Source organism: Eublepharis macularius, chromosome 3 (genome assembly GCF_028583425.1).
Source record: "Eublepharis macularius isolate TG4126 chromosome 3, MPM_Emac_v1.0, whole genome shotgun sequence".
NCBI lineage: Eukaryota > Metazoa > Chordata > Lepidosauria > Squamata > Eublepharidae > Eublepharis > Eublepharis macularius.
The window spans coordinates 56,496,239-56,511,085 of NC_072792.1; the positions used below are offsets into that span (position 1 = coordinate 56,496,239).

The 14,847-nt window shown below is 43.8% G+C and overlaps 1 protein-coding gene across 1 annotated transcript in view; it reads right to left on the minus strand.

The window, feature by feature from the left end:
- Positions 1-14,847, minus strand: part of OCA2 (OCA2 melanosomal transmembrane protein) — a 279,690-nt gene that overhangs the window by 226,165 nt on the left and 38,678 nt on the right. Inside the window, exons 6-7 of the mRNA XM_054974145.1 lie at positions 5,154-5,311; positions 1,021-1,103 (exon numbers count right to left, since the gene is read on the minus strand). Coding sequence (XP_054830120.1) covers positions 1,021-1,103; positions 5,154-5,311 — 241 coding nt within the window. The remainder of the gene's footprint in view (positions 1-1,020; positions 1,104-5,153; positions 5,312-14,847) is intronic.

The following is a 14,847-nucleotide window of genomic DNA, read 5'->3' on the forward strand; positions in this document are numbered from 1 at the left end:
ATATATTAAGGGGACAGCTGTGCTGCCAGTATCAGTTGGCTCCAGCTTTCCCACCCACTCCCCCTTGGGTCAGTATACCATTTGGAATAAAGTTTGTGGGAGCATGGTTGTTTTAAGATTCCTTGGGTTCTTAGCACAATTGCTTGGATTGGTGATATTCTCAATGGGCAAAAACCATTCGCAGGGGGGGAGAAAGGGGCTGCATGCCTATTTCTCTCATCTTTGGAGATCCCCTTAAGGAATCCTGGGGGTGAGGCATTTCAGGGACATGGGAGTTGTTGGGACATTCTCACTTCCAGACAGCAGGAGGAGCCATGCAGAGGCTTGCGCCCACGTGAAATCCTACAACCTGCCATCCTGCAGTATTCTCCCAGCAGGTGGGCTGGGGAAGAGAGGGTGGTCATCATCAGCCAGTAAGCAGGTCAGCCAGTGCTAGGATCCATGCCCTATGCTGCACCAAGCCGCCATAAGCTATGACCAACAAAGTTGTGGCATTTTCATTCCCAACAATATATCTCTGGTATTTTGTTTGTCACATCACCTCCACCCCAACCTTTTTGCTGCTGGGCCTGCAAATACTGCCTTATTTTTTCTGCCAATATGAAGAACTAGATATTGTTAGCTTACAGGACTTTAATGTGGGAAAAGAAAAAGCGATGCCTGAGCAGTAACCTTCTTCCTAACAGAAAGGATAGTGGAACAAAGGCTCTATGAAATCTTTAGCAAGCACACAGTCCCCTGCTGTTTGAACAGACTTCAGGACCCACTGTAATCATATGCCGAATTCCTCACTTCTAAACTCAGTGAATTCAATGGGCTTAGACTGGAGTAACTTCACACAGGATTGCACTGTAAGACTCTGAACAACTACTAGATCTATTGCCATGCTATAGTCTATTGCATACATGAATATGAATACAATGCGGACAGAAATTTAGATACAGACCATAGCACTATGTTAACATCTACTAAATGTACATAAATTACTGTTTCTTCTAGTTTTTAAATTTATGGACTAACCTGTTTAACATCTCAAATGTTCTAGTCACAATAATCTGTTCACCTTTTTTTGAATTTAAAGGTAGGGTCCAGTTGTATAAGATCTGAAAAAAATTACACATCATCAACAATTTAAAAGGAGATCAAAACTTCTGCTTGATTACCCTTCACTCTGCTTTATCTGTTACTTATCTGATAGAAGACTATGATTTGGATAGCCCAGGTGAGTCTGATCTTGTCAAATCTTAGAAGCTAGGCAGGGTCAGCCTTGGTTAGTAATCGGATGGGTCAACAAAGACCAGGACTGCAGAGGCAGGCAATGACATACCATCTTTTAGTCTCTTGCCAGCTATGACTTGAGGGCACTCTCCACCACTCCACCAATCTGATAGAAGAGTATCCTTACAAATATCCATATAGAAATGTTCTTTTAAAAATGTATTCTTATAAATAGAGATTTTTTTTAAAAATGGCAAAGGCAGCCAAGAATTATAAAAGAAGTGTGACACTTTTCCTCTCTTAATCACACTAAATGGGAATGGAAGACCCACAATGCCTTCATAGCTCTGTGCAATCCTTAAAAAGAGATAAATGCCAAGTGGCTGCCATTGCATGGTTGAAAAGCTGTGGAGTAAGACCTGCTGTGGTTCAGCTTCAACTAGGAAACACCTCAGGCGAAGACTCCTCAAGGGCTGAGAAGACATCCCCCATGGTCCCTACCATATCCAAGGCTCCCTATATCCCAGAGGGAGGAAGACCAAACAGGCTCCCATTCAAGGACCAATGAATCAGGCATAGCAGGAACCGTCCACCTCTGGCATCCCCAGAGCCTCCCCCAGGCCCAGAAACAAAGAAAGTGGAGAGCAGGCCTAGATCCAAAGTCCAAACCAGGTAAAGGAGTACTGTATATGCCTGGCAGCTTGAAGCATTTTGCACTGCAGTACCATGCAGGAGAAGAACATCACTCTCTAGATCTTTGCAGAATCCAGAACCCTACTCTGGCTACAGAAATAGTTGGAGCTATGATGAGTATCCTATGTAAGCCAATTGGGATCTAGCTTTCAATGGTTCAATACTTCCCTTCCTTAGCTCTTGACATCTCCCTGCAGCAAGGCTCCTGCTGTCTATCTCTCCATTCATGCTACCAAGGTCGAATCCACATTCACCCATTACCCGCATGTTTATCGGATATCTTCCGTTTGCCTCCAATCCGTGATTTTTTCCTCTTCGTTCACATCCCTGCTTCCAATCCGCCTTTCTCACGCGCCCCTCCGGTCACACGGCTGCTCGAAAACTGCTTTTTTGGGCGGGACCTTTTTTCCCCGCCCATTTTTTAAAAAATTTTTTGAGCTCACTTTTCCGTTATTTCGATCTTGTGTTATAAAGAAACATCATTGAAGATAATGATGCCTCTCTTTCCCCCACTGACAGCACTGATGGCTCTTCCGTTTCTTTTTTGGAAATTTTGAAGCATGCGGGAAGCTTTCGTGGGCATTTCCTATGCAGGACAGTTCAGTGCTCAAATTTTACTGAAGTTTCACAAAGCCAAGCTTTGGGCGGGTTCAGGCCGGTCAGTCACTTTGGATGAAGAGGCTGGTTTGAAAGGTGGTTTGAAAGGTGCAGTTTGAAAGGCTTGTTTGAAAGGTGCGGGTTGCATGTCTGTGCGAGTGGAGCGTGCCGAGACGCCACCCAGCCGTCCGCTCCCCCTTCCCCCCTCTCCAAGACTGGAGCGGCAGCGCCTGCGGGGTCAAGCCGGCTTGGTGGCCAGAGGGCCGTTTACCCCAAGGGGGGAAGGCTGCGCCCCCTCCCCTCCCGCGGACCGCCGCGCTGATGGGCGACCTCGCAGGGGCAGGCGCCCCGCGAGCTGGGCCTTTGCGTGGCGAGCGCCTGAGCCGGAGCGCCCACAGTGGAGAGGGCGCCTCGCAGCGCAGCGCAGCGCATCCTCGCCCCCCGGCAGTGCAGCACTGGCTCACTGCAGAGAGAGGCTTGGAGGGACGCGGCTGTCTCCTCGGCCGGCATCCCCGGCCCGCCGCCGGGGCAGCAGTTTTTAAAATCCCTGTTCGTCTTCAGCCCCCCTCCGCGGATGTGCCAGCCCACGGGCCAAGCCACCTTTGCTGTCCCGGCAGCCCCCACAAGCCCCGCCGTTCGGCTCAGCCGGGGATGCCTTGGCCAGTCCCTTCTCCACTCTGAGCCGGGAGCCTCCAGCTGTGCCTGGGCTTCGACTCGGTCTGCTGGGCACCTTCTTGACCCCGGCGGGAGAGGAGGCGAGTGATGAGCCCGCCGGCTTCCCAGCGCCTCCAGCCCCGCCGCTGGGGCGGCCCTTGGCAGCGACTGTTTTCTTTATTTTGAATGATTGATTCACTGTAATTTCGATATTACAGTAATATAAAATAAAAAAATAAAAAACAGTTAAAAAGGAAGTTTTGCGAGTCCGTTCTGAGGATGGATTCACCCCAAAATGATTTTTCAAACTACCAGATTTGATTCAGAAACAGCATAATCAATAAATCCAATGCTATGAAGTCAAAAACAGTCTTTTGCAGACTACGGAGCACTTGCAAGTTGAATCAGCCAATAGGAACTCTCGGAACGGCCGGAGAGACAGGAAGGGGGGTGGTTTTTAAAAAAACCACGTAAATTGCGCATTGGACCGTTCACGGCCACCGTGAAACTCCCGTTGAAAAACTGTGACCACATATTCGGGAGAAATGCGAATGAAATGCGTCTGTTTAATGAGGTAATGTGACCAGCACTCGGGATTGCGGGGAGAATGCGGGGAAAACGCGGAAAAAAAGAAGTAATGTGGATTTGGCCCAAGTTGCAGCTCTGGCCACAACTAGAGTCCATTCCAGCCAGTCTTGTTCTTAGCTGCCCTCCAGAAACCCCAAGCCATCTTCTCTGGTTACCCAGTTGGAAAACAGGACACTACCTCTCTACTTTTCAATCAAAAAGTTTGAAGCTGAGGTAGCAACTGGATAAACCAAATTCTTTGATTGCCTCTATTGGAGTATGAAATCAAGATAAAATGCAGACAGAAAATAAATTTTAATAACCATGCTAATAAATGATATCTACACAGCAAAGTAATATTCATTGTGCTGCTTTGTACTGTTCATAATGCAACTATATTCTGACCCTAGACAATGGTCGAATCCACATTACTCATTCTAAGTCGCATGTTCCCCGCATTCCCCACGCAATCCCGAGTGCCGGTCACATTACCTCATTAAACAGACACACTTCATTCACATTTCTCCCGAATATGTGGTCACAGGTTTTCAACGGGAGTTTCACAGTGGCCGTGAACGGGCCAATGTGCAATTTACACGGTTTTTTTTAAAACCACCCCCCTTCCTGTCTCTCCGGCCGTTCCGAGAGTTTCTATTGGCTGATTCAACTTGCAAGTGCTCCGTAGTCTGCAAAGACTGTTTTTGACTTCATAGCATTGGATTTATTGATTATGCTGTTTCTGAATCAAATCTGGTAGTTTGAAAAATCATTTTGGGGTGAATCCATCCTCAGAACGGACTCGCAAAACTTCCTTTTTAACTGTTTTTTATTTTTTTTATTTTATATTACTGTAATATCGAAATTATGAAATATCGAAATAATGACACTCCAAGGAAGTGAAACTTCAGTAAAATTCAGGCACTGAACTGTCCTGCATAGGAAATGCCCACGAAAGCTTCCCACATGCTTCCAAATTTCCAAAAAGGAAACGGGAGAGAGCCATCAGTGCTGTCAGTGGGGGAAAGAGAGGTATCATTATCTTCAATGATGTTTCTTTATAAGGCAAGATCGAAATAACGGAAAAGTGCGCTCAAAAAAAAAAATGGGTGGGGAAAAAGGTCCTGCCCAAAAAAGCGGTTTTCGAGCAGCCGTGTGACCGGAGGGACGCGCGAGAAAGACCGATTGGAAGCAGGAATGTGAACGAAGAGGAAAAAATTGCGGATTGGAGGCAAACGATAAACGATTTATCAGATTGGAGGATATCCGATAAACATGCAGGTAATGGATGAATGTGGATTCGACCAATGTCCCAGAATATGCTGAGAAAGTGAGCTAAACCACCAAATTTTTTTATACGAACTTCAAAAATGGTAAAGAGATGAGGAAATATTTCCCATGTGGAAAACACATTTTTAAAACCTTACCTGCTGCTGATGCCTCCTTTTAGGCCCAGAATCTTCTACTTTTCCAATTTGAACTAAAATATATTCATCTGGTCGCCGGTCAACCACATCTGCTACAAATGGCCCTCCTAGTTCTACCTTTAGGAGGGCAGAATCTTGAGCATTGGTAAAGTTTATAGCTGAAGGCAAGACAGTTAAGGACAATATTTTTGTTTCTATATGAAAAATATGCCTCAAGGGGAACGCTCAACTTTCCTTTTCTCTCACTGCAACAATTGAGGATTAATTTGGCCTCAGAGATATTGTACCTAATGGATCGGTCTCTTTTAACATCTGAGAAGACAGACAGGGAAGGATTTTCTGTGCTTGTGATGGCTGAGGAGATCAAAAAAGTGGTTGAATCTACACTAAGTTTTCCACTAACAGAAAGGGAAGGACAGTTTGTGTCAAACCCACTTTCCTGATTTGTCCCGCAGGCCTTTCCTAAGGGCCCCAGCTCCAAGAATAGCATTTTAGAGAGATCAGTAGACTGCAGCAGGCAAATTTCATTTCAAAAAAGGAAGCACCTTCCATTAGTAGAAAACGTAGCACGGATCCAGCCCATCCTCACTTCCCTCAGCCACCACAATGCTAATCTTAGCCTAGACTAGCAACTGCACACTCTCCTTTACTTCCATAGACACTCCTTGGCTGCAAAGTTAAGCACATGTGGGAAACCAATAGCAGCTTTTAGTAGTTTGTGGGAAGACATTTAACATAGCAACAACATTTTTCTTTCCCTCCCACTCACCATATCTGAAGGCGGTAAATCATATATAATGATTAGCATTTACATTATACTTTTTGTTCAAAGTGCTTCACATAATTCTTAACCCTACAAAAGAGTTCAGTTTTACTGCACAGAGAAGTCTGAAGTGATAGGGAGTTCATGGCTGAGGTGAGATTTCCCAGTTCTTACTCTAAAATCACTACACCACATCACATTAGATTTACAAATTAGTATTTGTCACTTGCTTGAAAAGTAGCAAAAGCTCCCCCTCCCCAGCAAATGCCATGGCTATAGGAATACAATGACCCCCAATAAATAACACATGCATTGTTATTGAACTAATGTGGGAAAACAATCAATTAAATAGAACTGAGCAGAATAAGTAAGAGTGTTGGCATGTGCCATGATTGCTTCACAGGATGTGACAGAGTAAATTAAGACGACTTTTTAAAACTACTGCCTGGTTCCCACAACATCACTAATAGGACAAAGCACACACTTTCTTTTTTTAATTTTTTTTTTATTAAAGTATACATAACAATGAAACATTTATAGTTTTCCAACAATACAAAATACCAACTGTCTCTTAATACAGAGATAATATGTTTATAAGAGAGTTGTGTCTTTTACAAAAACGTAAAATAATAATATTACCAGTAAAATAAAAGCATAATCGTCATAATAGAGTTCACTAAAGAAGCTCACCAGAACCCCCACATTTCCATGTCAACAATATCATGATATTTTAACTTTGTTAATAAACGTTTGTTTTTGGATAAAAATTCTAAGAAAGGTTCCCATTTAACATAGAAGTTTGAAGTACCTGATGGGTTAGTTTGAAGATATAATTTTTCAGTTATTTTCTCCATCAATAGTAGGTCTCAAATTTTATTAAACCATGTATTAATTGTGGGGACTGATTCAAAGCACACACTTTCAACAGTCATAGGCTCTGTGGAAAGTTTCCATGACAGAACCTCATATTTCTCATGACAAGTGATGCTGGCATAGAAGCTCATCATATCTGAAGTGGAAAACTGTATGCAGCGGCACAGCATGGGTTGCAAGCGCCTGGGGCAACTCCCAGCAGGAGGTGGTGCCTATAGCACCATGCATGCACTCCTAGGCCCTGTGGGATAACGTCACTTCCAGGAAGTGACGACATTGCACAGGGTTCAGCTGCCCCCCATGAGTACTCCCTTGATTCAGGGCCGCTCACCTCCCCACCCCTTACTTCTCCACCACAGCCATTTGCCTCCCCAGTAGCACTCCTGCAATTTGGAACCGTTCACCTCCCTGCCCCTTACCCCTCCACCACAGCCCGCTTACCACAGCCACATGCGCGGCCACCGCCTGCTCAATGCGCTCCTCAGCCAGCAGCCACGGAGGGCCAGCTCGGCACCCAGCAAGCCGGCCACCCTGTCAACACGGCAGGCAGCCAGGGCGGCACAGGTGGCCTCCTGGCTCCCACGAACATGGTGCAGGCTCTCCTCAGCAGCCGGTGCCCCCTAATAATTTTGTGCCTGGGCCAGCTGTCCCTCTGCCCCCCCCCCACGCTACACCACTGATTGTATGACAGTTCACAAAGGTGGCAACGAAAAGACACCAATCAGGTGCTGTTTCAAATAAGGGCAGCATGTTACAGGATTTCGTTCTTGAGATTTCAAATGATCTGGATTTTTGCTTTAATGTCAGGACCTCTCTCACAGTGAGTGTTTTGGGAATTGCCACACTGCCTTTTGCAGCACGTTTTCACATCACCTGCAATTTCCTATCTGACCTTTCCATAAGTACTGGATTCACTTATATTTTTAATTGTTTCTAATTGAATCACTACACAAAAAGATTAATAATCCTGCAGGACAATAGCTGTATCCATTTAAGAAAATTGTTAGTAAGAGAAGTTTTATATTGTGATTTGGGGAGTGGGGAGTAGAATGGTGCTACATTTTCCCACTGTAGCCAGATGAGTTACCACTTCATTTCAATCCTATTTCAGTTTTGAATGGTTATGTTTCAAAGGGTTTGCTGACCTGTATTAATTAACCTAATGGCCTGCGGCACTTTGACAGCCTGTAGACCATTTTATGAGTACAGCCAATAATTTGTATCTGCAAAAAGCTTCAGGTGCACATAATTACAGCAGCTTCCTTTATCACAATATGACTAAAATATACCCTACAATTACACAAAATGGCCTATTTGGAAGCCATTACAAAGGAAACTTAAAATTATAAGAAGAAAATCTAACTTTACTCTCAAGATATCATGCCCGTATAGAACAAAGTTATCAAGTACAGCTTTAGCTGGAAGGCTCTTACTTTATACATAACATACTGAATGTGATATCCTTTGTAGAACTAATTTTTAGTTCTTAACCAGAAGACTGCTCAAGTATGTGTTAATTTAGACTACCGAACCATGAAGTACAAATCAGATTTAGCTGTTCCTTTTGGATTTTAAAGCAAATAGTCCACCATTGGCTTCCATGGAATGAATAGGCGTATAATTAAGTTCTCTGGTTGCTTTAATATGAGGCAAAACGTATGATGTTCATAGGTTCCTTCACCAGTTCTCTCTGTTATTGATTACCCTGTTCATCCTGCTTCCTTTATTTCATATGAAACCTTATTGTTAGCCAATAGCCCTGTGCAGTTGTTTTGATTGCAAAGGCACTTACACTATGTGAAGAGTAGGACTGCTAACCTCCAGTTGGGCGTGGAGATCTTGCAGAATTACTACTGATCTCCAGGATACCACAATCAATTTCCCTGTAGAAAATGGCTGATTTGGAGGGTGAACTCTGCTGAGGTAGTTCCCCTCCCCAAGCTTTGCCCACCCCAACCTCCATCCCTAAATCTCTGGGAATTTCTCAAATTGGAGCTGGCAACCTTAGCTAGGAGGGAAAGGTTTCACAAGCACGCTAGCCCCATACCCCTCCTCTACACAATCACTAATGGTCTGCATAAGGTGACTGAAAGAAGGGCTTGCTCATACACCCCCTCCCCATGATCGGCGACTCTGGTTTTGAAATGTTGCTGATCATGGAGAGATGGTATATGAGCAGGCACCTCCTCCAAACACTCACTCCATACAGACCACTTGGCAATGACTTGGAGGCAGGGGGCAGGGCCAGTTCACTCACGCAAACTCTCCCTCCTCACATACTGAGCACCCATGTAATCAGGAGGTCTGCATAGGGCTAGTATGGTATAGTGCAGAGGTTAGAATATCAGACTAGGATCTGGGAGACAAGTTCAAATCCGCTCTCTGCCATGGAAGTTTGCTGAGAGATCAGGGCCAGGTACATGTTCTCAGTTTAATCTACCTCATATAGTTGGTGTAAGGATAAAATATAGGAAAGGAAAACACTGGGTCCCAACTAGGGAGAAAGACAGGGGCCGTTTTCACACTGTCTATAAATTGTGCGAGACTCATGGAAGGCTGCTGGCTTCCTCACGTGATTTTTAAAACCATCCGATTACAAAACGCCGTAAACCACTGTTTGTGGCGTTTTGTAAACAGATGGCGTCAAAAATCACGTGAGAAAGCCAACCTTCCATGAGTCTAGTGTGATTTATAGACAGTGTGAAAACAGCCAGGGTATAAATAAAGCAATAAATAAATTACTCCCCCCCCCCCCCGCCTGCACCCTTCTGTTGAAAATCACTCCCAATAATCGCTTCTTGGCTTTCTGTCCTTATTTTCTTCTCACCTTGTCTGTCTACTCTTTCAAGTACTTATGCTTACTTAATCATTTTCAGGGGTGACTCTACATTTTTGGGGCCCTGAAGCTTGAACAGTTATGAGGGCCCCTTCACAACCAGCAACAATAGGGCAACATCCAAGAAGGTCCAAAGGGCCTTGCTGCCCTTGCCCACCCCAACCTCAAGGACCTTGGACCTCAAGTCCCTTGGACCTCAAGGCCCAAATGGCAGAGAATAGAGCATTGGGATGAAACCCTTGAAAATGGGCCATACAGTGAGCCCCTTCCCACCAGCAATGAGGTCTGGGTAACCACTGTTATCTTCTTCAATGAGGTTGTTCTGTGGCAGATCACCACAAACTTTTAAAGTTTAACCACTACATCTCAGATTTTGATTAAAATTGCTGTACTGGGTTATCTCACATGTCAAAGTCACTTGTGTGAATAAAAATTTCCTAGGCTATGCCTTATAGTTTACGAGTTATGGGGGATGAAAGAGAAACGTATACATGCATGCTGCATCATAAGAATGATGAAATAAAACATAGCAAAGACCACGGTTAATATAATCTTTTATTTTAGACACCTATGAGAATACATACTACATGAAACACATTTTACAAAATACTCAGTTTACAAAATATTCACATACAGTTTTGTCATATGAGAGCTTCCGTGTAATGTCATTTTCTAGAGACAATATACATAAAGAATTTAACCGCTCTTCATTCATGGTAGACTGAAATTTGTTCTTTATAAAGGAAAGCTTTGAGAAATTTCTTTCTGCTTCACAGCTTGTTGATAGGCATTATTAAGTAAGTAAGAAAACTTCAATCAGGTATTGCTCACAAAGAAGCTGGAGAACTTCTGTGCATTGCATTTTAGATGGCATGTTTTCTTCTGTGTTCTGGGATTTCCTAAAATGAAAATATTCTTTGAACTGATAACACTTGTTTACTAATTTGTGGTCAATATCATCTTTGTAATGTGATATTATAAGTTTAATATTGTCCTCATCAATTTCAGAATTGTTCGCCAGTTCTGAGAGGAACTTGATCTTTTTGCAATCTGCTCATATGGGTCAATCCTCCTGCCTAACTGGATTACCAAGCAGTCATAGACTTGATTTAGAACTTCTATCCTAAATTTGTCAGCTCCTTTTAAAGAAGCCCTATCACTTCCATCTGAAAATTTCTTTGTAACGATGTGTTTGGAAGCATCAGAATAACTTGAGGTGATATCTTCACACAAACCTTTTGCTTCTGATTCATAGTGTGCAATCCGGTCGGCTGAATTTTCTCAGTAGTTCTTTAAAAAACAAAACTGAAGATGATAGCAGAAGGTAACCTTCAAATACATCATACCCAGGGGTTTGGAGTTTCTTGCTTGTTTTGTTGAAACGCTCAAGAACTTCTTCCCAAACAACTGTTAAAATAGCATATTCCAAATTTACCAACTTGTGGTATAAATTCTTTGCATCTCGTTTACATTCGGGCTTGGGTCTTCAAAGATAGGTTTGAAAGTTTGTAAAATATCTGTATATCCATTTGTAATAGCCTGGACTGCTTCATATTGTGCAGACCATCTAGTTACACTTTAGCTCTTTAGGGGAAAATCTAGCTTGCTCTGTGTGTTTAAAATTCCCCATCTTTGTGGAGATCCAGAAAAGAAAACATACAGCTCCTGCAAAATGCCAAAATAGTCAACAACTTCAGGCACATTAGACACTGACTTTACTCCAACAAGGTAGAGTGAATGGGCTGCACATGGTACATAGTCTGCATACCTGTTAATGTTTTCAAAGAGTGCTTGCAGCCCTTTCTCCGAGCCCTTCATGTTAGATGTATTATCGTAGGAATCCTCGTTCATTCCAGTCCAGTTGTTATTATTTCATAGCAAGGCTCTTTAAGATATTATTGGCTACAAATATCTTCAACATCCACAAAGATGCACAGTACAAAAAGTCTAAACACATAAGTAATACATATATTGTAAATCCAAGTTAACACTCACAATACTGGAACAGCAGATGAGATTTCCAGGCTGTACCAGGGAGGCTGCAGTTCTTCTCGCTTGGATCCTGAATAGGGTTGCCAGCTCCAAGTTGGGAAATTCCTGGAGATTTGGGGGGGGGGGGTGAAGCCTGGAGAAGACAGGATTTGGAGAGGGAAAGGACCTCAGCATGGTATAATTCCATAGAGTCCACCCTCCAAAGCAGCCATTTTCTCCAGGTGAACTGATCTCTGTGGCCTGGAGATCAGTTGTAATTCCAGATCTCCAGCCACCAACAGGAAGCTGGCAACCCTAATCTTGAATCCTGCTTCACCTTTGTTTTAAAAAATCTCTAATAACTGCACAGGTTACCAACATTTACCTACAGTAATCCAAAGCAGGCCTTGAACAAGATCTGCGCAGGCCTTTCCCCACCCTTATGGTGCTGTAGCCAGGCCAAACTCCAAAGAAACATTAATAAAATACTAAGAAAGATGCATTACAACAGTTCTAAAAGGATTAGTAACTATATAATTACATATTTTTCACAATCATATGAATTTCCCATTAAAAGTCTTAATAATTCCAAATCAACATGTAATAACTGCCCAAGAAGTAACCTCACCTTTGTTTTAAAAAATCTCTCATAATTGCACAGGTTACCAACATTTACCTGCAATAATCCAAAGCAGGCCTTGAAACAACAGGATCTGTGCAGGCCTTTCCCCATCCTTATGGTGCTGTTGCTTCTTCTTGGGCCAGGCTGAACTGCTAGGCTGCTGGGAACAATCAGCCCACTTTAAGGGAAGCTACAACACTGAGCATTCTCCATTCTAAGGTCAATAGTAAGTATTTCAACCCATTGGCTTACGATTCTATCACTAAAATAGCCTTAATTTAATAACAAGCACTTTAAAAACTCTATTAATTTTTGTTGAAAAATTCACTCATTAACAAAAAAGTTGCTTCAGGGACCCTCTGGGATTAGGGGCCCTGAAGCTTAAGCTTCATTAGTTTCACAGTAGATCCACCTCTAATCATTTCACATTTCTTTTTCCTGAGTGAGTCTCTCTAAACTGTTTCCTTCATTCTCTTTTGGAATGCTTGTTCCATTTACATTACATTAAATGGAGTATTACAGTGGCCTTTCTTGGGATGACACCCTTCTCTGAGATTGGACAGGTAATCATTGGTGAGTAGGGATGCCAGACCCCCCTGGCGGGGGTGGTGTTAGGGTTAGGATCCCCTGACCCCCACCCCACTTACCTGTGTGAGCTCCCCTGTGGTGCTGCACGCTCCCCTGCACAGCAGCTGCCTGGATCGGGCCCATTTTGGCCCGTATTGGGGCCGCAGCAGAGTGCAGGAGCACTCCTGAGCTCCACAGCAGCCCAAAACAGGCCTGATCCACACCAAACCGGGCTGATTTCAGGCCCGTTTTGGCACGGATCAGGCCCATTTTGGGGCGCTGCAGAATGTGGGAGCACTCCTGCACGCCACAGTGTCCCTGATACGGGCCAAAACGGGCCCGACCCACACCAAAACAGGCCCAAAATGAGCCCATGTTGGCACAGATCAGACCCATTTTGGGCCACTGCAGAGTGCAGAAGCACTCCTGCGCTCTGCAGTGGCCAGCCCAAACAGGCCCGATCCACACCAAAATGGGCCCAAAATGAGCCCATTTTGGCATGTATTGGGCCTGTTTTGGGCTGCTGCAGAGCACAGGCGTGCTCCCGTGCTCTGCAGTGGCCCCAATCTGAGCCTCTGCGGAGTGTGCTCCCTGCAGGCTCGCTCCCAGGGGGCTGCATGATGGCATCACGTCCTGGAAGTGATGTCATTGTGCGTGCGCACGCGCGCACCCCCACCCCATCCCAAGAGGTGAGTGCAGGTTAAGAGGGGCTGGCAACCCTATTGGTGAAAGCCTTCACTGGTGGTGTTCCCGTTTTGGAAGGCCCATATGAGGCAGATTTACTTGATGCCATCAGTACTATCATTTGGACACCAGGCCAAGTTTGCCCTTTTCCCAAGTCTCTAGCAGTAATTAGTTTTATGATTTCTACTGTGGAGATTTAAACCTTTCACTGGATTTCAGGCTGCTGTTTAATTGGGTATTTAATTTCAGTGATATAATCCTCGCATTTGGTGGGATTCAACTGACCCTCACTAACTCAGTTAAGAGTCTAGGGGTTATACCGGACCCAACATTATTTCTGGAGAAACAAATTAATTTATCTGCAAAAAATACTTTCTTCCATCTTCATTTAGCCTGGAGGAAGGTTCCTTACCTTGATGCAGCTCTGCTGATCTTAACATATAGATCCATTGCATAAGAAGATCGCAGCTAAACTATGCATACACAAGTTTACCCTTGAAGGAGAGTTGTGAGGTCTCCTGTTGTGGCAGGGAACCTCCTGCCACAGCAACCCTTGTTGCCATCTACAGCTCTGAGCAGCAGCAGCAAAGATAAAAATTATTTTAAAACTGCTGCCATCACTTCAACGGAAAACTCAAAAATAATGTTATGTTTCTAGAAGTCACTAGAAACAATCTGGTTTTATCATAGAATTTCCAGCGATTGCAACAGCAATGTGACATCACTTTAAGTTTTTCCCCAGATGTGACATCACAGAGTACATGCCACTGGGGCAACCCATGCTCCCACCCCCAAAACTTCTGGTGATTGCCAGGCATGGCAATCCCACCTTGAAGACAACTCTGTAACTCCAGCTGGAATGGAATATCCTCACTCAATTTATAATGACAGCCAGGCAGACTGCTACCATGCAAGTTGCTCCATTGATTATCAATTAGTTTCTAGGTTTAATTCAAGGTAGTCTTTATCAACTACAAAGCTTTCCATGGCCTAGGACCATCTCTCCAAATATGCCCCCCTGTAGCACCTCCTTTGACCATGCAAATAGCTAAGATCAACAGCTTCCCCTATGTGAGGGTCCTCTGCTCTCCCTTCACCTGATGGAATGGCCAGCCTGATGACATCAGGAAGGCTTCTCTTTTCCTACTATTCTATAGAATGTCTAAATCAAAAGTGTTCAGAAGAGCATTTTTAAAATCAGTGTCTTGATAAATCACTTGTGTGATTATTAAAATAATAATAATAACTGGTCTTAATAACTGGCCTTAATGTAAGAGGGAAGGGCAAAAAGCACTGTTATCTAAGAGAAACGGGTTCTTTTTTAAAAAGGGAAGTGGGTAGCATTTGGCTTGATTTATTGATTCCTTATTAACAAACA